General features: G+C 35.3%; 1 protein-coding gene across 1 annotated transcript in view; it reads left to right on the top strand.

The window, feature by feature from the left end:
* LOC140136119 (junctophilin-2-like) overlaps window positions 1-24,321 on the top strand; it is a 160,450-nt gene that overhangs the window by 16,751 nt on the left and 119,378 nt on the right. The window contains 2 exon segments of the mRNA XM_072157825.1: window positions 8,326-8,570; window positions 8,572-8,905. Of these exon segments, the coding sequence (XP_072013926.1) occupies window positions 8,526-8,570; window positions 8,572-8,905 (379 nt within the window). The 5' untranslated portion in view covers window positions 8,326-8,525.

Here is a 24,321-nt window from a genome sequence, read left to right as displayed (position 1 = left end):
TAGCCCCATTTCCCTAAAACAAAAAAAGAAAAGAAAAGAAACTAGTTTGGCAGAGGAGTGACGCCGCACCTTGCCGCTATCGAACTAATGTCAGTATAGTTATAGTAGGGATGACCAATGAACCATCAACTTGATTAGAACACTCCCATAGACATGCAGGGAGCTCAACTGTGCACTGCTTGCACATACATTTCTAAATTGATCTCATTCTTTTATTTTTCAATATTTTTCTGTAAAATTTTGGGAAGTTACTGCCAATTATATTTTGTAACTATCTTGCAAATTACAGCAACATAACTTATTTTGTTTTTCTGTAAGTGCGAGTCAAAATTGGTCCATCGCAACAGTGCGCTTAATTGCCAGTGGCTGAGTTTAGCACTGCTCAAGAATGGCACAAAATATTCAAATCAGTAAGATCAGGTGAAAAACGTGGCCTACTGAGCTGTAATTTGGCAGAGTTGCCAGTAATACCTCTATCATACCCTCTGTAAAAAGGTTAAAAATTGAACAAGTAGATCTCGAGTTACAAATTAAATCACCAGCTTCCCTTTGGAATTTTTATATTCCTTTCAAATCATGTTAAGAAGACACCTTTCTGAACATAAATGTGAAGTTTCGTGCTCATTCGATGTATTGTTCACCTGATCTTAACCCTAAACGTTTTCTTATATTTAGGCCTATAACATCTACAACTTGCTGCTGGCTATACCTTGTTTAGGACTTTCAAAAGAAGTACCTGAATGTGCAACCATAACTGTTTCAAAATAGCCCGCGATAGTCATGCAGGTAACTCCGAGGTCAAGCATTGAATTGGTTTGAACAAAGATACTCATAATGTATTGAGTGCTACTTTGGTTTGAATGAGGAATACTACAGGAATACACATGAGCATGATGAGGATAATCTCTATTGTTGTGAATGAGTCAATGACCTTCAAAACTTAAGATTTTGTTTACATACACCTACTAATTGGTCATATTAAACCCAATAAAAATTCCTTTAAAAAAGGAATGGGGCGCCCAAATTATGTGAGCTTGGACGTGATATGGTGAATTCCATGGCATGGTGTTTAGATTTGGTCCCGGGATTTGGTATCATAATGATTTTTTCTAGTGAAGAGTAGAAGATGATCAAATGCAAGACAAATGTGTTTGATTGGGGAAGGTGTATCACAGGACCGCTTTTGGATGAAATAAATTGAATTGGAATGAAGCTGTCGTGTCAATTTGCGATTATGTGGGGTGGGGAGTTCAATTTTGGGGCATATTGTAGTGATGATATTGCTTTGGATATTGAATATTGTTGAATTTCGTTATGCAGGGGGTATATGATGGATAGTATAGAAGAGGATCTACCCTATGTTGACCAAAAGAAAAGTTTTTATGAATGTATAACGTCTGTGATACATATACATCATAACGTCTGTGATACATATACATCATCTACTTGCTAATACACTGAAAATCTAATAGAGATGAAGGATAAAAGACAATTACAGAACATTCATTCTTCAAAAGTAGCTATATGGGTATACAATGTTTACAAGATAAGAACGTTAATGTTTTGTACATGAACGTAACATCTTTGATACATAGTTGTTAACACACTGAAAATCTGACTAGAGATTTACAATTTGATGATATCCAAAAGAATACTTACTAACTTAGCATTGAAGAATTAAAAATAATTACAGAACTTTCATTTGTTAACATACACGTAGCAATGATTAACAATGTTGAAAATACAAACGTAACGTTTTGTTCATAAACATAACATCCTCGACACATCTAGGATCCGCATAATTGGTTGATTAATGTCATAAACAGTCACAAAAGATTTATGGTCTGATCATTTTATCATTTTAAGGGGAACCCGATATTGCATTTGGAAGAACCAGGCTTTTCAATTACTATCAAAACTGCTGGGTACCAAACTTTTTGATACAGCTTGTATAGTAATTTGTTCTAATTTCCATGCAAAAGGAGCCAGTTGTTTCATCCTTAAAACAAATAGGCTACACCATAATTTCCAATTACCCCATGCAGATAGATAAGACCTTGGTAAGATAAGTGTGTTAATTGTTATGTCACTATCACTATCTTGATCTTGATAAGATGCCTGACTTTGAAACTTTGGGTACAAAAACTCATACTCTGCAAGTTAGGTCAAATTTTGCACTATGATTGTTTATTTGAGCTTATTGGACTATGCCATTCAGATTAGGCTATTGTAATCCATAGTGTTGGTCACCGTCTATCGGGTTCTAAGAGGCGGTAAACTGGTTACAAAGGTCAAAGTGGTTACAAAGGTCAAAGGTCTCGATTTATTTGGTGTTTTTACAAATCCATTAATTTTGTCTTTTAAACAAAGAATATCGCACACCATTTTATCCTGTGCATAACAGAAAACAATAATAAAATCAAATCCAAGCATATTGTGGATTTATTTCTGAGCAAGGGCATAATTTTAGCAAAATAGCACAACAATTGCGGAGTAAATCTAGTAAAACTGAAATTAGAAGCTACTCACAAGTACATGCCAATATTGTGGGACGCCTCCGTAGAGGGCGCCCCAATAACATTGAAATTCTTGGTTGTGAAAAAAAAGTTCACCTACTTAGTGCAATTTTGATTTTGTGCCATATCGGCTATCTTGGATGATTTTTGGCAAATGTCCTCTAAATGCATGATTTCAATGCTTTGGTTTGAAAAAAATAAGTTATGCCAGTGACTAGTTAAGTGCCATTTCATAAGAAACCCCTTTGATACTTTCACAATATGCTTGTTTCATGTTTGCAAATATGTTAAAATAAAGAAATATATAAAGGTAAATATATGCTTATGCCAATTTTGCTCCCAACTGCTATTTTTGGACCTTGTCATTTTATTTCGTTCCAATGACCGGTCAGAATGGGAAACTTTGATAATTCATAATTCGAAAAGTTTTTGACCGATTTTGACCATTTAACCACCAAAATACTTCTGTTGATTAGTTCTACTCAGAAAAAAATCTTTTGTAGCAATAGGGTCAACATGAAATTTTGATGGTTATCCCTAGTTATAGTATTATAGTATACCAATGCTCTAGACCAATTGGCCACCTGATTCATGAGTATAGCCATCTTCAAATTTGAACCTGGGGTCAACTCGGTGGGGGGGGGGGGCACTACCACTTTGGAGGTGATGCATATGTAGGGCTGTTAAGTACCCCCCTTTTCAGCATTGCTGTCACCCAAAGACCTCATTTTTTTTCGAACACATGCTCTGTCACCCAAAGACCCTTACTTTTCCATTCCACCTGAAACCCAAAGACCCTTTATATGTTACAATTTGAACATCAACTTCATTTTATGACTGATTTTGTTACTTATTTTGAAACCATTTACAACTAGAAATTCAATGTTTGAGGCTTCTTTTGGCTCTCACCCAAAGATCCCATTTAAAAAAAGCCATATTTTCACACAATGCCTCCCTAATTTAGGTCCAAACATTCTGTTTCTCACCCATATTTTGTAAATTTTGCTCTCACCCAATGCCAAAAATCGTGCTCTCACCCAATGACCCCATAGGTTTTATATTTTGCTCTCACCGAATGCCCCTTACTGTGAAAGTGTCGGCCCTACACCTACATCCATTCTGTATTGAAGTGACCCCAGGGGTCAACTAGAGGTCAACTTGAGGTCAACTGTTGAGCTATGAAGGTTATTGAACTATGCCACTGGAAATGCAACCATTTTGGCTAAAGCTGAATTTTTACTCAATCGCTGCGCTTGGAAGACGATGGGCATGGCCAAATTTTGCGATAGATCCAGTTGGTAGGGAATGACTGGTTGATGCATTCATATGACAAGCAACATTGATCGGGAGTCAAGTCCCGAAAGCGACATCTTTTTATCCTCGCCAATTTGTATCGATTGATTGGCTTGGCAAAATTGAAACTTGTTGCCTGTAGTCAACACCCAGAGAGTTGAACATTACAGTATATAAAATGAAAATTTGTACTTCCATTTTTGCTTGGACTCAAATTGAGAAGTAACAGTTGAATTCACTTTCGGTTTACTCCCTTGCAAATCCTGCTCATAAATGTATTAACATCGGTATTTGTTGGTGTGTATTGTGACACCTTTCAAGCTCAATGCATTGATGAGATAAGTACAGCATGTAGCAAACCGACGTAGCGGAGATTAGTGTGTGCAGTGCACCGCACGGCATCAGAGCTCACTGTTCATGTACGCACATGTTTTTTTTTCTTATGGATGCATACCTGGGCAAAATTGTAAGAAAATGAAGCAAAATTAAGTCACATTTTACATCAATTATACATGCATAATGTGACATAATCAAGCAGCATTGGTCCTTCCTTTGGTGACATAAATTGATGTGAATTATGGTAAATTTAATGCTTTATGTGCTGGAGATAGGCTTTGACATGAAAAGTCCAAGTTTTGAGATATTTTCTCAAAATATCAAGACCTATCTCAAGAATCACTGAACCAATACTAGGCTTGCTTGTACTCATTTTAATGCATTTTTCATTTTGATTCCAAATATGGTCATTCAAATGTCAAATTCTGAAATTGTTTAATTTTTAAAGAAAATGTGGAACTTGTCATCTGTAGTCGATACCTGTGTTCATATTCTTTGGTAGTTAATTGCTTTATCCTTTTAGAAGTCATTGTCTCAGGATGAACCATTATTCCAAATTATCTTTTTCAATATGTTGTGACTAACAGGGGCGTCGCTAGACCAATCGGGTTGGGGGTGTACAGCATATTTTTTGCAGACGGACATATTTTTTTGCCTAATAAAATTGTGAATTGTAGACCCAGGATGATAAAGAATGATAAAGATCAAATGTTAAATAACGGACTGCAAATTGACATCCAAGAAAAGGGTCAGAATTTTACTATATGGCAAATGGAGTTCTAATTTGTGATCAACCTTCAACGTTTAACTTTATGTTCCCTTTTTTTCCATCATCATCATCATACATGTAAAAAGCATGATAAAAATGATAATTTGCATCATAAAACAAATGTGTGTGCTCTGCTTGTATTATGCAGCTTTATGCAGTTTACATTATGGTAATGCCATTAAGGGTAGACGAGGTATTGTTGGTCGAAGCAGCAAAAAAAAAAATGATTTTCATTATCTAAATCAATATATTATTGAAAAATAACACTTTGATGTTCATTCTACAAATCATATACTTATGTACGTTATGTTCGAGTTATGTACGTTTTACAATTTAGTGTTGTTGTTTCAGCCCTCTTTACAACATAACTCAAGAATCACAGCACCTACAAAAGTATATTTGTGATATTTGAATTCTTCTACACACTCGCTACGAAATGATCAATGCCATTTTTGCCAAAGCTCTATACCATTCACAAGATGCTGTGAACTACCAAATCGCAACAGTTTAAAATAGTTGCTAACCTTAAGAGGTACGATTTACATTTTTTTGTGCCATCAGGGGACAAAATTTGCTTCAACTGAATATACCATTTGTATGTAGGGTGCGATTCTGAGATGCTTGAACAAGCATGAGAGTATGGAAAGGTGAATAAATTATAGATAATATGAATTTATCATTTTCATCAATTGAGTAAGTCCAGGTGTAAAGCATCACATCATTTTGCCAGCATGTGCAGGGCATTATACACATGTAATTTCGAACTGTTGAATAGGTGCAATGAGATGAAGTGTAAGCAGTTGGTATATTTTTTCTTTCTATGTGCACTGTGCATTTAATAAATAGTCTCAATGTTCTAGTCCTCATGTGCATTAGTGTCAATCCGGCTTGAAATGTGGGGGGACATTTGGACTGAATTGTAAAAAAGTGTCTGAAAAGAACAAAAAATGAGTCATTTTGCCAAAAAGTGGGGAGGGGCACGTCCCCCTGTCCCCCGGGATTTACACCCATGCTCATGTGTGGGTACTCAATGGCGACACGATCAAGCAAATGGAGAAGACATATTTCCAGAAACTTGTTCATTTCGAAATATTGGCAACATGGAAAAGAATATTTTATAAGGTGCACTTTGATTTGAACAAACAGGACCTATGACTGCCAAGCTGTGTTGCAAAATTACATAATTAAAATAATGCTAAGTTTACAAGATTTGAATCGGTCTCAACTGAAACCCAACTTTGATGACATCATCATCAGGTCACTAATCATTGATCACTGATCACTTTCTTCATCAGGTCACAGTCAATTATGATTTCAGATTTGGATTGAAGTAAAGAAGGGCTAATTATAAAAAGTATGAACAAAATCAAATTGGTGTAATTAAGGCTATTGCAGAAGAGCTAATTGAATGGTCATTCTATCTATATACTACACACATATAGCCCCATGCCTATGGGCATTAATTGGGTATTGCAATTTAACCCCTTGAGAACTACCTGCCGATTGGCCAAAATGAATATTGTGTTCAATTTTGAACCAATCAAGGAGGGTATTAATAATATCATCTGCATATGCAAGTTTGACCATAAATAGTTTAAAGCCTAGTCATAATTGGCAATTGAAATTAGCATTTCAAGTTATCAACCAATCAGAAATGCTGTTAGATGACCAGTAGTGTCCAGGGCTGATATTCATAAAACCACGCTAGGCCTAGTTGACAGCTAAAATTGACTTTAGCAAGCTGCTAAGCCTAGCTGATTGCTAATTCTTATTCATAAAACCCAGTTAGAGTTAGCAACATTCTAAAATTTTGCCAAAACTTAGAGTTGATCTTGGGCAGCGCTAAGTCACTAGTTGACAACTAGTCTTAATGATTTTGAACTAAGTTTGACATGATTTATTGTTTTAATTTCATATTAACTGTTGTCAATTATGAAAAATAATGTTCTCAGAATATTCTGTTTCTGAGGTCTTCAGTGTGTTTTACACATAAGAAACTGTCTTAAAAACACACAACAAATTTAGGGTGAATGAATAAACATTGAACTAAGCCAGTATTGTTTAACCAAATTTGCACAAGAAAAATGATTATGATATAGCAAGTAATCTTTAGTTAAGCAGATATGTTCAATCGAAGCAATTCTGTTCAATTGTTTGATACGTAAAATATATATTTTGGAGACATGTTACCAATGTTCTCTTTGGTAAAGATGCATGACTTATTTTCAATAACAAATTATATGTCAATTTGATAAAGATAAATCATGCTTGGCTTTTGTCAGGACAACAAGCAAGATATATCATATGCTATTAAATTATCTAATATTATTTACACAGTGTTGCTCATGAAGCTAAATGAGCAGCGTTAAGTGGATGCATGTTGTTTTCTATTTGATGAAGCAATATAGTATGTATAGTATGTTTTTACAACAAACCAAGGACTTAACATGTATATGAACTTTACTTGTTCAGAGTATCTTTTTTAATTTAATTTGCCGTAACAACCTTGTAGGCCTATATAGCTTACAAAATACACATGTAATTTTATTAACGAAATCTCAATGAAGACCATCAGCAATGAGTCATTACATTTTGATCATTTTGACTGTGGTTCAGAGCTCAAGTATAATAGACATGTATTATATAAGCCTATTGTATTAGATGTTACACAACTGTTGAAGGCCATAGCACCCAAAACACCCAAATAAGTTATCAGCTAAATATTTCTAGTTGATAGCTAGTTAGCAAAGTGTTTAGCAAGGTTTTATGAATAAGAAATTAGTTGATTGCTACGTAGCTATCAACTAGTGGATTTAGCATCTTGCTAAGCACTAGTTGGTTGCTAATTTAGCAAGGCTTTATGAATATCGGCCCTGGGGGTTAAGTGAAGCAATGAAGACATTCCATGGATCAGGTGCTATACTTACCAGTCAAGCAACATTCTGAATTCCACCTCCACATATTTCTGTTGTTTATTGGCATTCGTGTAGGTGTGTAAGCTAGTGTGGTGCGTTTAGACTTACCGTGTATAACATCTAAACCCAGCTGCTTGGACACTGAATCCATCTTGTGCATGCGAGCAGACTCAACAGGGAATACTGTAAAAGTGGAAATTTTCGCGTACAGTTATTTTTGCGATTTGTAGTGAGAGACACATTTTCGCGAACATTATTTTTGCGATTGCCCAGTCCTCCCCTATACTTGTAATACATTATTGCATATATTCGCGGGTGTTATTTTCTCGGTTGGAGCTCTAATCGTGAAATTCGTGAAAATAAAACCATCACGAAAATTTCCACTTATACAGTACTGGATAAACACACTTGATTTTTATTTTGTCTTTTCAATTTCGTTCTCTCTCACTTAATACACAGTCACTTAAGTTTTGTTTGTGTTTCATTGTATATACAGGCAGGCCGAAATGATTTTACTCTTCACTTCTTAACCTCCTACCGGCTTCACAAGTAGTGCGCCGGCCGGCCGACCGACTGGTACGCAGTGTAAGCAGTATCGCAGATATATTACCATGTGACAGTCACTGTGACAAGAGAACATCCACTTCCATCCCCTTTTGGAGTTTGGAGTAGAGGCAGACTAGTGCAGAATCATCAATGAGCGGAGGCGGCCGGTTTGATTTCGACGATGGCGGCTCTTACGGCCGGAGGCTGGGAGGAGGGAAGGCTCACGGCACGGTGTGTGCACGGGCCTAAGTGTAAAGGGGAGTACAGCGGTTGTTGGCACTATGGATTTGAAATGTCCGGTGTCTACACGTGGCCCAGCGGGAATACCTTTGAGGGCCAGTGGGAGAATGGACGACGACATGGCCTCGGCGTGGAGAGCAAAGGACGGTGGGTGTATAAAGGCGAGTGGACCCAAGGATATAAAGGAAAATATGGAGTTATACAGAGTCTTGCTAGTGGAGCGAGATACGAAGGGACATGGAGTAGCGGGTTGCAAGATGGATATGGCCAGGAGACATATGCAGATGGAGGTAAGTAAATTGTTGTTAACCCCATGAGAACTACCTGCCGATTGGTCAAAATGAAGTTTTCATTATCAATTGGACCAATCAGCGACATCGTTAGAATAATTTCTCCACACAAAAAAAATGGGGTGAATTATTTGCAAAGCTCCATTCTGATTGGTGATATCATGTGAAGATATCATGTAATGACCAATCAGAGGCAATGTTAGATTGGCAGGTAGTGCTCAGGAGGTTAATGTTTTAATCCAGGTGGGTGAGGGGTCGCAACATCATTTATTAATCGGTTTGGGGAGGAGGGGTCACCACATATGAATTAATGAATTGAACAACTCTAAGAATTTTCATGTCCATTTATCAAATTAATGGAAGGGGAAGGTTGGGTTCTCAACTAAATTGTAATTTTATGAATCCAATATGAAGTCCATGCATCAATAGTCCATGCATCAATACACAAATGTATGCCCATTTGCCCCCTCCCCAATGTAAATGTGGTCGGCCCATTAGATTTTATTCTAGAGGGAGATATGGGGTAGGCTTCTTGCTGAAAGCACTGTGCGCATCTGTCCTGCCACACATATTACACACGGTACTTTCACAGATGTGATGCGATCAAGCAAAATCAGTCGGAACTCGGAAATATTGATTTTGAGATATAGCCAAACAAACAAACTATTTCCTTTTGTTTCCTGTTGTTTTGGAAACTCTTTAATTGCTCATATCTTTCGAAATGGTTGTTCAATTTCAATGGGGTTTTCTTCAAAATCCAGCTTTGTAAATGTTTTTGACTATCCTATAAGAAACTGAAAATTTAATATTTCCGAGTTCCGACTGATTTTGCTTTATCGCATCACAAATGTCTTTGCAGCCGGATGCGTAGGTGCAAAGTGGTTTCATAATTGATTTTTCCCAGAAATTCTACATTATTACTGAAAATCAATTGAAAATCAAGGTTTTAGGATTCTAAGACTAAAAATGTTTGATTATTCCATGCTGCAAACTGATCTTGGAAAACAAGTTATTTTGACAGTGTCATTTTACTTTCTTGTATTGATTTTGACTAATCATTTCCTCATGCAGTATTGTAAATTAGATGAAGCAACATGACCTGAACTCAAATCAGTCCTCTTTGTAGGTACTGGCATTTAGCATTAATAATACTATTTATTTGAATAACCAAAATACAAACAATATAAAACAACATACAAGCAAGAAAGTGGTAATTGAAGAAAGAAAAATAGACTTGTAAGTCCAAACAAAGAGTGCTTTCTGTTCCTGTATAATGGTTTACATAACATAATTCATAAAATGAAAACACACACACAAAAATACAAAATAAACAGATAGAGAACTGGCCTGCATGAATTGTTGAAAGTCTGTGTAGAGGAGATACTCAACAAGTAATATAAAGCAAAAGCTGAAAGTGTTCAAAAAATCTATTAAATGTGTGTCCATTCCAAAAGGATCACTCAAATACTGCAGATGGGCACATCTGCTGGTTACCACTGCTGAATTTTCACTTGACCCTTATATTGAGGAACAGTGATTGACTAATAATTGTATAAGAACTACAAAGAAGTTATTGCATATCATTGATTCTGGGGGAATCTTATTCTAAAAAGATTATAATCTAATCTTAAACATGCCTTGAACATTGTACAAATGGACGCCAATTTATAAGCGAGTATTAATAGCTACACTTCTAGATTGGGACTTGTAAGAAGGTCAAGTTTTAACATCTTATGATAGGTCCGTCAAGTAGGTATTTATCACCTGGATAGCCACTTGTGGGTTAGTCTTAATCCCAGTCTGAGTGTAAGAAGCTCTATCATGTGTGTTAGTCTTAATCCCAGTCTGAGTGTAAGAAGCTCTATCATGTGTGTTAGTCTTAATCCCAGTCTGAGTGTAAGAAGCTCTATCATGTGGGTTAGTCTTAATCCCAGTCTGAGTGTAAGAAGCTCTATCATGTGTGTTAGTCTTAATCCCAGTCTGAGTGTAAGAAGCTCTATCATGTGTGTTAGTCTTAATCCCAGTCTGAGTGTAAGAAGCTCTATCATGTGGGTTAGTCTTAATCCCAGTCTGAGTGTAAGAAGCTCTATCATGTGTGTTAGTCTTAATCCCAGTCTGAGTGTAAGAAGCTCTATCATGTGGGTTAGTCTTAATCCCAGTCTGAGTGTAAGAAGCTCTATCATGTGGGTTAGTCTTAATCCCAGTCTGAGTGTAAGAAGCTCTAGCATGGATGCAAACAATCATGGATGCAGTCAACGTGTACAGTAACAATCAAAACAATCAAATGTATGAATTATTTTTTGTAAGAATTATCTTTTGAATTATCTTTTGTATCGTAATTGCTATCTTCAGTAGATAAAAAACAAAATCACCAAACATAAAAATATATCAAAAGAGTTTCTTAACAGCTTCTGCTGATGGTATTAATTATTTTCTTTGTAGGCTCTTAATAATGCTATCTTCAGAAGATAGAAAAACAAAAAAACGGGAAAAATAAAAATAAAAATATTTCAAAACAACATTTCCTAACACACGTTCTATCTGGGCATGTGTTCAGAAATACATGTAAATAGCCAATAGGCCGAAAGAAATGTGATAGAAATAAAACAAAGAAACAAAAATGCAACCCCCCAAAAAAAACATGTAAAGTAGCACTGAAAGTGCACATTTTTGTGCATCAAAGATTTTGAATTGTTTCACTTGTTACTGACTTTGTGATTTTAAACTTCCTTACATACAGAGACCAACAATGTCTGCACATAAAGAAATTTTACAAGGTACTACGAATACGAAAAATTCAAAATAATTGTTGGAAAATGTACTAGAGTAGCTGTGTAAAATTATGCAGTGCTGACTTCTACAGTAGCTGTGTAAAATTATGCAGTGCTGGTATCACATAATGCTTCTAAAATCTAAAGATAGGGCTGCATATTAAAGGTGTTTATTTTTTATAAATTCAGTTGGTCAATGTGCTATGCATTATATAAGCCAGATCCACATTTAACTCTGACAATTAGCTAAACATAGTGATGCAGATTTTTTTTAATGTAAAAATAAGGTGACAAGAGGGACCTGTCAAGTAGGGTTCAGGGGCAGATCCAGGAATTTTCAATAGGGGGCGCCGAGACACCAGCTCAGCGCCCACACGAAGTCAGGCGCCGCTCTGCAAATATACACAAAGTCAGGCGCCACTCTGCAAAAATTAGGGGGGCACCCCCTAAATCTGCCTCTGGGGTTGGTTGTGTGTTTTTCTTTTGGGGCAGACCCTAAATAAACCCAATCACCAAAATCTGTAAAAAATTAGATCCTTTTTTTACTTGGTTTGCTCATATTTTTTGTCAGTCAAAATCAATCATTTATTTTTTGCCAAAACTTTTTTACATGCATAGCAAAAAATAATTCTGCAAAAATGCAAAATGTGGGTCGGTCCATTCAGGCCCAGATATGTAGAACCACTTTTGCATAAAAATTGTTATTTGATCATCTGAAACAATATCTCTCATATAATTTTAATTTTTTATTTATTAATTATGTGACCCAATCAGGTCCATGGAGGCCAAAGGCAGCAAATTTGAAAGTGAGATAAAGGCAAAAATATAGAATAGAAAACAACAAATTACATAAGAAAATAGACATCACAAAACTTCATAACTTTAGAACAAACTATGCTATACCTTTGTTGTATTCAGTATATATGATAGCCTAATGTTTTTATAAGTTAATCATGTAGCAGGGTCATCTAAGTTTTATCATAAAGTTAATCATTATAATAATTTGATTTTCAAAAATGCCTCCTTTGGCCTCTGTGGACCAGATCGTGTCGCATATTATACAAAGTCGACATGATTTTAAAATTATACAGGGATCAGTTTCCACTCGGTATTATCTAGAGAGCAATTACATGTGATTGAGAAAATAATATGCCACCTTAAGGGCTCAGATAGTGACGTTTGCACAGTATTTTTGTAGGACCTGAGAGCACATCAGACACACCAAATTGCATTCTGATTACGAGGAATATCCTTCTTTCAAATAATTTAGATTTTTTTTAATTAGTGATATAATCCAAATTTTATGACAAATCATTAAAAAATTATATATTTCATATTTAACAATCCTCAAAGTAAACTTTATGAATCTAATGATATGTACTTAAAGTGTATGTAGCTTTGATGAAAAGCCATCCATGATATGCAAATTTTGACTTTTCGTATGGAAGATATACATTTTTTCCCAAAACACCTAAGACAATGTATCTTCAATACATAAATATCAAGCATATATATTTTTAATAATTTGCTATAAAATTTGTATTATATATTGCAAATTTAAAAAAATCAAAATTGTTTAATCAGAAAGACATTCCTTGTATTTCAGAATGCAATTTGGTGTTTCTAATAATGTGCTCTCATGCCACACAAAAAATACAGTGCAAAGGTGGGTGACCGACCCCTTAAGAAAATAGAATTAAGGTTGAGTTTAGTTTTAGGATAAACAGAGGATTTAGAGACAGGATTATGAGATTTTGATAGTGAAATTAGGGTTAAAATTGGCAGTTGACATTCCTGGCTTTTAAAGTTGCTTCCATAAAAAAAAAGATTTAAAAATATGGTCTCACAAAAATTTGAAAATGAATGAGGTGTTTCTAATATAGGTCATTGAAAGTGAAGTGAATCGGGGCACATCTGATAATGTCAGAACCCTGAGGTGTGGGGAATTGCAAATGATTTTTAACCCAATGTGGAAAAGTTCATCCTTTGGGCAAAAGAAAGTAAGATTTGTGTTACAAGATTGTATGGGTGAATATACACCTTGTATCTATCACTATGGGCCATGGTGGCCTCATCCCAATGACATTCTTCAATAACCCTCACCCTAACCCGCCCGGGGCTTTTTGGCGACGGGAAAGGAAAGAAGGAAGGAAAAGGAAGGAATAAAGAGAGAAAACAAAGAAAGATGTTGCTTGCTCTGGGTGGGATTCGAACCCGAGACCCCTCGCATGCCAACCACTGGCTCGGCGACACTTTGTCATCGGTCTTGGGCTTCGCTGGCCAGCGAAACCGTGCCTATATATCATTTAGGGCGATTGCGTCATCACATCACGTGGGATGCACGCACGAACAGCGCATATCAAGTAGTAATTTGTAGTACTCAGCAGTGTTTACTCTCTTTGGAAATTGGTTGCACCAAATTAAGCATTTTCCCCCCAAATTAACCCAATTTTAGCTCAGTAATTCCTCAAAATTAACTAATTGTAATACAGCATTGCAAATTTTTGTGCGCCAAATATAATTTTCACTGGGCCAAAATTGCGACATACAGACTCTGAGTAAACACTGGTACTCAGGCGTGTTAGTTAATTAAGGGGGTACTTCACCCATTGCATTTTTTTTGCATTTTGTGAAGAAATGAAAAAAAAAGTGGTATGCAAAATGAAGGGGCAAATCTTCTCGTCCCCCCCCCCCCCAAAAAAAAACCTTTTTACTTGGCATACATACAGTGTATTTCTCTAGTACTCACTAGAGATGGCTTTTGTGGTCCTCAGTAAATTTTATTTTGATATTTCTAGGCAACACATCAAGTAAACAACAGGGGAAACAACACAATAATAACAGCTGATTCGGCACATGCTAATGGAATAAAATAACAGCGCCTGTGATTTCTAAAACCTGTACAGTATATTGACTTGGCAAAATTACTAGGATGACCCAGAAGTTGATTTAAATTCACTTTTTTTAAGTGGACTATAGTTCTAATTTAATTGCTTGGTATAAACACTCCATCAGAAAATAATTTAATGTTATCCGTAGTTGCTTTTTATTCGAAATATGAATTTGATGTCGCATTTGAAGTCAACTTCTCTCTGTGTTAGTGAGTCAAAGCTATTTTATTAATTGTGCAATCCATGTAATAAATATCCATTGAAACGGGACAATTCTAATTTACTGTGTAAACATCTCCGTGCTGTCGTAATTAATGACACGTACCGGCAAACCCATATAATTTATTGCAGTCAAAGTTGTAAACTAGCAAAAAGTATATATAATCTATAGTTATAAATCATCATTCACAAAGTTACTAAACACACTAGAATATTTTTATGAGTTTATACATATCATTATTGGTAGATTCTGAAATATTTGATCCGATCAATCAAATGAGTTGCACTGTAGCAGGACATTCTGTCATATACAACAAAAGGCTGCCTTATGTGATTTATTTATTATTGTCATCTAATGGTCTGTTCATACTACCACCGCATTAGACTAATTCCAATCAGCCGTCTACACTTCGCATAGTACTGTAATGCTTCGTAGTGACGACTGATTATCGTACAGGCCATATCATGACGGACTTCTGAAAACTATTCAATGCGACTTTGGTTGTGCGCCGTAGCGCGACTGACTAGCGGCGCCCGTGTATCGCGTCGCTGTACCGCGCCGCTGTGACAAGATCGCGCTCTGAACTTCTAAAACAACAAACTCGGTCAAAAGGTCAATTTGGACACAACTGCGCATGCTCTATGCCACAGGAATCCTGTTGCAAAATCCGTCACTTTTTTTCCACATAGTTTTCTCAGTCGTCAATCCAGACGGTTGACGACTGAGGGCAGCAGTCTAACCACCGCATTTGCGATGCATTGCTTTGCGATGCCGATATATCAATTACTTTTTGCTGCAACTTAACGCAACTCGTCGCATTTCCAAGTTAAAATGTATTTAACTTTATTGCGATATCGCAATGCAGTAGTTTGCAGTATGATGCAGTGCGGCAACGCACCGCATCGCAAAGCAACGCGTCGTAAATGCGGTGGTAGTATGAACGGACCTTAATTGTGATGAGATACACTACAAAATAACAATATGAAATACAACAATGATAATAAAAAATCACACAAGGCAGCCTTTTGAGATACAACAGTGTGTGGTGCAGACAACGATTTTAGCAGTATTTGCCAATTGCATGGTCATCTCAAACGAGGTTCTACGGGAAAAGTGTATGCTGTGTCTGTGCGTACGCCTGTCAAACGCATGCTTTAATTACAGCATACGTATTGCAAAAGTCTTCATGCATTTATAATCTAGTCAAAAATTTAAAACAGAAGGAAGGAAGTCTAAGTAGGAACAGTAGCACTACATATATGTAATGGGCCAAGTAAAATAAAAAACATGTTTCATGTCCAGGTTTTCGAACAAAAAAGGAGGAAGAGGTTTTTTAATATTTTTATTGCAAAATTGGTGTAAAACCCATACTTAGAGCTGTTTTAGCGTATACAACAATGCTTGGGAAATGGGGGAGACCTTTTATATTTTGTTGCTCTGAGAGGTACAGGTAGGCCCCTCTAATGATCTCAAAACCGGCCAAAAGTGTTTCTTATATATTATAGCAAGGCTAAAGCATCTCAACTTCCTAGACATACATTTAAGTTATAAAAAAAAAAAAAAAAATAAAACTATAATTGAAGAAACTCAAAAAAAAAAAAAAAGGAAGTGGGAGGGGACATGAAACATGTTTTTTTTTTATATGGCCATGTATATGCGATATTATAAAAAAATAAATCTGTTTCTTGATTTTTCATGTAATGAAGCAAACCAAACAATGAAAAGGAAACATGTCATTTTTATTTTCATTATATTATGAGCAAGTTTTGTTACGGTTTACAGTTATTTTTTAGAACGTCACATGAGTGGGCGTAAAGCAGAAACCCAGAACCCGGAGCTATGTTTAAATTTAGACTGTACTGGAAATGGTAAAGAGATCTCTAATCCAGTGCTGGTTTGATGTTACCATGCTCATCTTGAAATGCTGACTCTACATTGGGCCATTCCAGTTGAAATCCATACACCCTGTGGAAGACATGACCTTAATCTTCCACACAGGGAGTGTGAATTTCAAATGAGATTACCTGAATGGGTGACTCTAACTCTATTTGAAATTCAGGGAGATTAAGGTCATGTCTTTCAAAGAGGTGTATGAATTTAAACTAAAATAGCCCATTTGGTGCCCTGAAGCGGCGTAAAATATCAAATTGAAAAATACAACGAAAGATATACATGTAGTATAAGCCATGAAGTGAAAGCAACAAGCTAGATCCTATTAATCAATAGTGTTGGGCACTTTCTAACTTTTCTGAAAAGGCGCTTTATAAATGTTGTAATACGTATGTATTTAGTTTGGGTACAAACAGATTTAACATGTATTTTAGTAGTACACCCCTTTAAAATGTTGATCATGATCACCTTGGACATTGATGATGTAGCTGTCATTGTTGCCATTGTCATTATCATCTTTATTGTGGTCAATGTTGTCATCACCATCACCATCATCTGTAGATAGCATGATTATTACTCATGTAATACATGTATGCTATCTTGAGTAGATAGCATGATTATTACACATGCTATCTTCAGTAGATAGCATGATTATTATTCATGTAATACATGTATGCTATCTTCAGTAGATAGCATGATTATTACTCAAGTAATACATGTATGATATCTTCAGTAGGTAGCATCATCATCATCATCATCATCATCATCATCATCATCATCATCATCATCATCATCATCATGCTAAAATTGTGCGTGGATAAGAACTTATTTTGGTAGTAATAACAAATGGCAATCCATTTTCAAACAGCTGATTTACACTGGCTGTCATTCAACTTATGTGCTGAAAAAGAATTTGAAATCAGTTTTTGATTTTAGAAATATATTCAATATTAAACACAAAACAACAGTATGTATTCCATAGTGACCACTGACCATAATATTTAATAATTTGTTTACTGAATTTTTATCTCAAAGCCTGATGCAGCCATGACACAATAACCTCTAATCCATGACCAAGTCAGCCATTTTGCCATCTGTATACTGATTTAGTATTATGCTGTTAAACAATTCATAATTTTTCATTTTCCCATGTATGGAGAGAGCTACTCGTATTGTGTCTGTTGCACACAGGAAATTACTGATGAATTTAAATGCATGTTGCTACTGACTTGTGCCTCCATCAACTTGCCAGTGCTAATGTCAATATGGCTGACTGGCTGGGTGGCTTGTAAGCAGGCATCCAGGCAGCGGCAATCAAATTTCATCATCACCTAAATTCTGTGAATCTGATGACAAGATCAAATGTGTGAAATTTATGCTCTGCGTTATTTATGCGTAGTTTCAGTCATAAACATCAAAATATGTGCAAGTATTTCTACAAAATTGGTATATTTAGTATTCTTGAAAATAATTCGGTGCAAAAATAAAGCATTTAGAATAGTGGTTTACCTGTGCCTTGTTGGGGTTTCAATACAGCATTTTCAAATCCAGTTCAATGCGGAACTGTGGTCCAGATCCATATTTGGCAACTAAATAAAAATGGATATCAACAATTAATATTTTTTAATTGATGGTGTGTAGCATGATGATGGGATTTTTTTACTGTGTGGTATAGAGCTTGTTCTTATTAATTGAAGTGACAGCTAAATTTAATGGGGCATGCCAAGATTCACCTGGTCCAATCTCTGTACATTGAGCCATTGTTACATGTACATTGTAGACAATTCAAGTGGCATTGATCACACCATGCTAAATATAAGCAAAAGTTTTATTCTGTTTTCAACTGACAAATGAGCCTGGTAAACAAAATAGCCCTTAGACCACAATCCCCCCCCTCCTTTTACGGGCCTGACCGACCCAGATTTTGCGATTTATGAGAATTATTTTTTTTTACTTTTTGCTAAAATCAGCAAAATGTATTGATTTTGACTAAAAATTTCAAAATGTATTTTCAAAAAATTTATCAAAACTTTTGCAGAATTTTCAAGCTTTCGGTGATAGTTTAGGGGTATTTTAGCCTCCAGAAAAAAGTTAACAAAAAATCCTGACCATCCGACCTACTTGAAAAGTCCATCCGCCTGTAAAACAGGGTTGTTTTTTCATTGCCTTACACATTTTTATTTTTTCATTGGATTGTACACATGTTTTGAGATATCCGAATCAATGCGGAATGAAATCGTAGTTTGATGCCATCAGTGACTTGTAACACCATATGTCTACAAATCCTGTTTAGATCAAATTATGATATGGTGGGGTTTGAGATACGTTCATTTTGTTCAAGGTCCAGCAGAATGATAATGATTGATGACAGAGAGTTACAGGGTGTGCTTGTCAAAAGGTTACAATTTTGCTACATTTTTTCTCATACACATGGCATTTTAAAGATTTTTTTGTTTCACCTGTTTGTGGCATGTATTACATTTTAAATTTCAAAGCATTTTTTTTGCTTCAACCATTTTATTATTTTTTTAAATGTCTAACATATTTAGGCATTAACATCTGAAATCTAGGAGATAACGCTAATCTGAAACTTCGCCAGGCACAAGTGACCAGGTGAAGGGGTTGCTGTAGATAGCTGGTATTAATACAGGACAGGCAAGTGTAGCCGACAATCAGGCATTACCCTGATCGGAACCGACTGTAATGAGGTCTTTTATCATGGATCATCTGTCCCGCCATTACCAGATGAACCACAGGGAGAGAGGAGATTTTTTTCTATTCATCCTCTGTTTCTATCCTTTTTCTGTTCTTTTGTTCTCTGTTTCTTTTTCATTCTATATTCAGTTTGTTTAATTTTGTTGGTATTTATAAGCAAATTTTCCTTTCCTTTTTTCTTCGACATGCTTAAAATTGTTAATACTACATGTGTAATACTATTTCAATGTTATTTGAAATAATAATCCTCCAAAGACTCCAGAGTTTAAAAACTGCAAGTCATTGTAAAGTGCTATGTAATTTTTTTTTTATAGTTACGTATCTTATACGTGAACTTTTAGGATAAGGTTTAGGGTTTGGTAGGTTGGGGTTAGGACTTTGATGAGGATTTAACCCTCTTCACATAGGTGTCGACTGCAGAGGACAAGTTAAAAAAAAATTCAAAAATTCAAAAATTTCACAATTGTAAATTTTTATGACCATATTTGGAATCAGCACGAAAAATGCATTAAAATGAATACAAAGAAGCCTAGTATTGGTGCAGTGGTTCTTAAGATAGCTGTTGATATTTTGAGAAAATATCTCAAAACTTGGACTTTTTATGTTGAAGCCTGTGACTAACACGCAGAGCATTTAGTTGTGATTAGAGCCAGGATTAAGAGGTTAGAGTTAGGATTATGGTTGGGATGGCAACCGACTACTTTAAATAAGTTGTTCAGCCATTTTCTATCATGAAGCAGCACTTTATGCTGGTATCTCAGAAATGAATGCTTTGGTTTTAATTAGTGTTTTGCTAAAATGTGTGCACAGCATGTAATTTTACAATATGGTACTGACTGTGACTGACAACTGGCTCCTTTTGCTTGATCACATCACATATAAACTGAAGCCTAATGTTATATGTGTACATACAGAATCGATTCTCGTAATGATTCTCATAAGATTTGGTTGAGAGAATCAACTTCTCTCATTGTATCGTACAGTAAGTGCAGCGACTATGATGGATTTTGATTCTCGCAAATCAAGACAAAATCGAGACCCTGAGGAGTGTTGGAAGCAAAGTCTATTAAACTTCAGCTCAAATCTTCATTTGTAATTTAATTGTATGATTTTAGCACATTCAAAGCGTGCTATTTTTAGTACAGAAATTAAATTTTCACTAAGTGAGGAAGAGTTATGTCAAGATTGTGACGTCTTTGTGTATTGTCTTAAAAAAGACAGTGTAAATAGATAAGTGAAATATTTAATTATGATGCTAGCGCTTGGAACTTGTACGTGTATGGTGTGAAGTGTTTTAGTATGGTAAACGTTCTGCGACATTCCGGTGAAAGATCTAATGAAGAGAATCAAAAGGAGGTCAGTGGGTATGGCAGGGTTTCATATCCACAGCAAATATTTCATTCATATCATGATCGTGATCAATTATCTTGTTTTCGTTTACCATAGATTACACTGGCCAACAAAATTAAACTTTTTTTCTGGTGACTTGGATTTAAGAGTTGTTTTTAACTAATTTGGGGTCGCTGATTTCAAAAATGGTATCAGTTTTTCCCTATCACGTCAAGTTTTTTTTCTATGAAAAATGATGAAATTTCATGAATCACTTAACACATCCACCAAAGGGTTGCAGCCCCCTGGATTTTCCACAGTAAACCCCTTATATTGGGTACCTATGAATAGCTATGAGTCTACTCTATCCATCGATACCAAAATAAGTACCAACATACATCATATGACGTCACAATGACGTCATTATCGTGAGAAAATCTGAAAAATTCCTGAAAAATGGCTAAAATGATAGATTTTGACCAAAAAATGCTAGCAACGCCCGATTTTGATGCAGTTTTTTGCTAAATGTTCATAAAACTAATTACTTTGACATAAAAATTAAGTTTGGCCTCCATAAACATCAAAATTTAAAAAAATATTATTCTCATGGGTTGCAACACTATACCCGTCATTTTTGGGGTGTCAAACATGCCAAGGTATATCTTCTTGCCAAATTAAGACTTATTCTGTGGTATTTTTTTATAGTTTATATTATCATGCCAATATTTATGCATTCACCTTTTGACTTTCAGTTGGGTTTTATGATTTAGTAACTTTATGGGCCCAGATAATACGCCCCTCTCATATAAATAGGGGTATACCATAGAGTGAAAATTTGACGTGATATGCAAAAAATAATGTTATATTTGAAATCAGCGACCCCAAATTACCTAAAAACAAGTCTCAAACCAAAGTCACCAAAAACTGTGTTGGGCAGTGTTATCAATCATAGGTAGCCTGCAGGTCAGATCCATCCCATGGAACAAGGGTAGTTGGCCCATGAGGAGCTGTTAAAAAAGTTAAGCGCAAGCCCTGACGAGTAATATTCGTGCTATCTACTGAAGATAGCATTCATGTATTACATGAGTAATAATCATGCTATATATTGAAGATGGCATAAATGTATTACATACTCATGTAATACATGTATGCTATCTTAAGGATATAGCATAATTATTATTCATGTAATACACATGTTATCTTCAGTAGATAGCACAATTATTACTCATGTAATGAACATGCTATCTTCAGAAGGTAGCATGATTATCACTCATGTAATACATGTACGCTATCTTCAGTAGATAGCATGATTATTACTAATTAATGTAATAATGTAAGCTATCTTCAGTGATAGCATGATTATTACTCAAGTAATACATGAATGCTATCTTCAGTAGATAGCACGATTATTACTCAAGTAATACAATGTAAGCTATCTTCAGTAGATAGCATGAATATTACTAATGTAATACATGTATGCTATCTTCAGTAGATAGCATGATTGTTACTCATGTAACACATGTATTCTAATCTTCAATAGATATCGTAACAACAATGCACATGTGCAAGTGTCATTGCTGTGTGATGTTGTTTGTGGGAGAAGCAGCCGATTGACAGAAGGAAGAAACCATGCAAAAACAATTCAAGCCTGCCTTGCAAAGGCCGGCTTGTAATATCATAGTATTATGGTTTCAAATAATTTGTTTGTTATAATTTCTATATTTTATTTCTGTTGTTTGTTATATTTATCCCACAACCTTCTGTCAAAGAAATGATAAATGCTAGGATAAGATATGCCAATCTAAAATCAGACTTCCTCTAAGGCGTATTTGTGTCACATTTCCCAGTGTGATAGATAAGTTATTTGATAACACAATTAGATAATATGTGTTTTGAGAGATAGTATCATAGAAGGGAAGTCAGAAGTGTAGTTTATCCATCTTAGTTGTCATATCAAAAGAGCTTAACTCCCTGAGCACTACCTGCCAATCTAACATTGCCTCTGATTGGTCAATCTTCATTTTAATCACCAATCAGAGTGGAGCTTTGAAAATAATTCACCCCAATTGTTGGCGTAGTGAAATTATTCTAACAATAATGCTGATTGGTCCAATTGAAAATGAAAACTTCTTTTTGGCCAATCGGCAGGTAGTTCTCATAGGGTTAATGATTGTTATCAGGATATCATTTTCATGGCTCTTCAGGTGCTATCAGTGATCATGATCACTGCAAATGAGTACAAATATTGATTTGTTTTAGGATAGCTTTAAAGTGAAGGAAAAGTCAATAATATTGTCATTAGGTGTTGTTTCCTATGAAAAAAAATATGAAAAGGGAGAAAATGCCAGTGTTGGTAAATATGAAGCTCTGTTCAGTTGCGTGTAGCAACAAGTGTTCTCCAACATTGACTAAAATGTGACCTTTTACAATTTTAGGTCATGTTCAATCTAATCACTTGACAGGTGTTGTTACACACCTGTACTTAAAGCAAAAATCTGAAATTCTTTTTTTTTTTAGATTGTCTGATTTCGTACTGATAGTTAGCACTTTCAATGATTGACTTTTTAGAGAACACAATTTTCTTTTTGTTAGCATGGGAATGCATGTCTAACCCTGTTTCCAGGGTTTGAAGGTGCAGGGCTTGGCTGCCTTTTAAAAAACCTTTTTAAATTCAAATATATATGTTAAGAATAGGATTGATTACTTTACTTATCCGGCCATGTTGGAACCAACCATTGACAAATTTATGTTTTAAGTAACTGCTTTTAAGATAGTTAAAACTATCTTCATCACAACTACACACTGATAATTAACTGCATTAAATTAAATGATTTCATCATCTGTGTTGTTGAAAAGCATGAAAATACAAGTGAAATTCAACATCTTAATTTGGCCATTTTTTAACAACATTGAGCGACATCCAACTCGCTCACCTTGATCAAGCCACAATTGCACATCACGTGAATATGTGGCCCAGAATGAAATCAAGTCGTTAGAATCACTTCAGGTCGGCAAAAATAGGAATATGAAATTACCAAGTGTTATTTTTTATTCATTGGCTTGAGCATGCTTCATGATATGTAATGCTGTTTCATGTGATTGGAAAGGGTAACACACATGTACATGTAGATTTGCGTAGTACTGTTGCTTCATGAATGTGCATGGAGCGAGACAAATAATTTAGTGCTGTAAAAGTAGTTATTTTTGTGTGTGTAAATTTTCGCGCGTTGCCGATTTTTAACCATTTCACTTGTTTTAAAATTCATGATTTTGAGTTTTCTTACATAGATCTATACATAAAAAGAACATATTTGTGTGTTTTTATTTTCGTGGTAGCTGTGTTGCGCGCAAAAAGCGTGAAAATTAATGTACTGCAAAAATTGTCACTTTTACAGTAGTAGATTGAGATGTTGATGACTGCTAGTAACAGGTACGTAGCATGTTACATTTTTGCAATCAACCTTTTCACAGTTTGGAAAAAATTTGAATCAAGTTTTGCATTATTTTAAATTTTAAATTTAATCATAGCACACTATTTTATAATAGCCATCAATAATATTGTGACCAGATTATATTTTATTTAGTGTTGACTCATCATCA

The sequence above is a fragment of the Amphiura filiformis genome, chromosome 16, assembly GCF_039555335.1.
Source record: "Amphiura filiformis chromosome 16, Afil_fr2py, whole genome shotgun sequence".
Classification (NCBI taxonomy): Eukaryota; Metazoa; Echinodermata; class Ophiuroidea; order Amphilepidida; family Amphiuridae; genus Amphiura; species Amphiura filiformis.
Note: the sequence above shows the minus strand (reverse complement) of the source record. Positions and strands in the feature narration are given on the sequence as shown.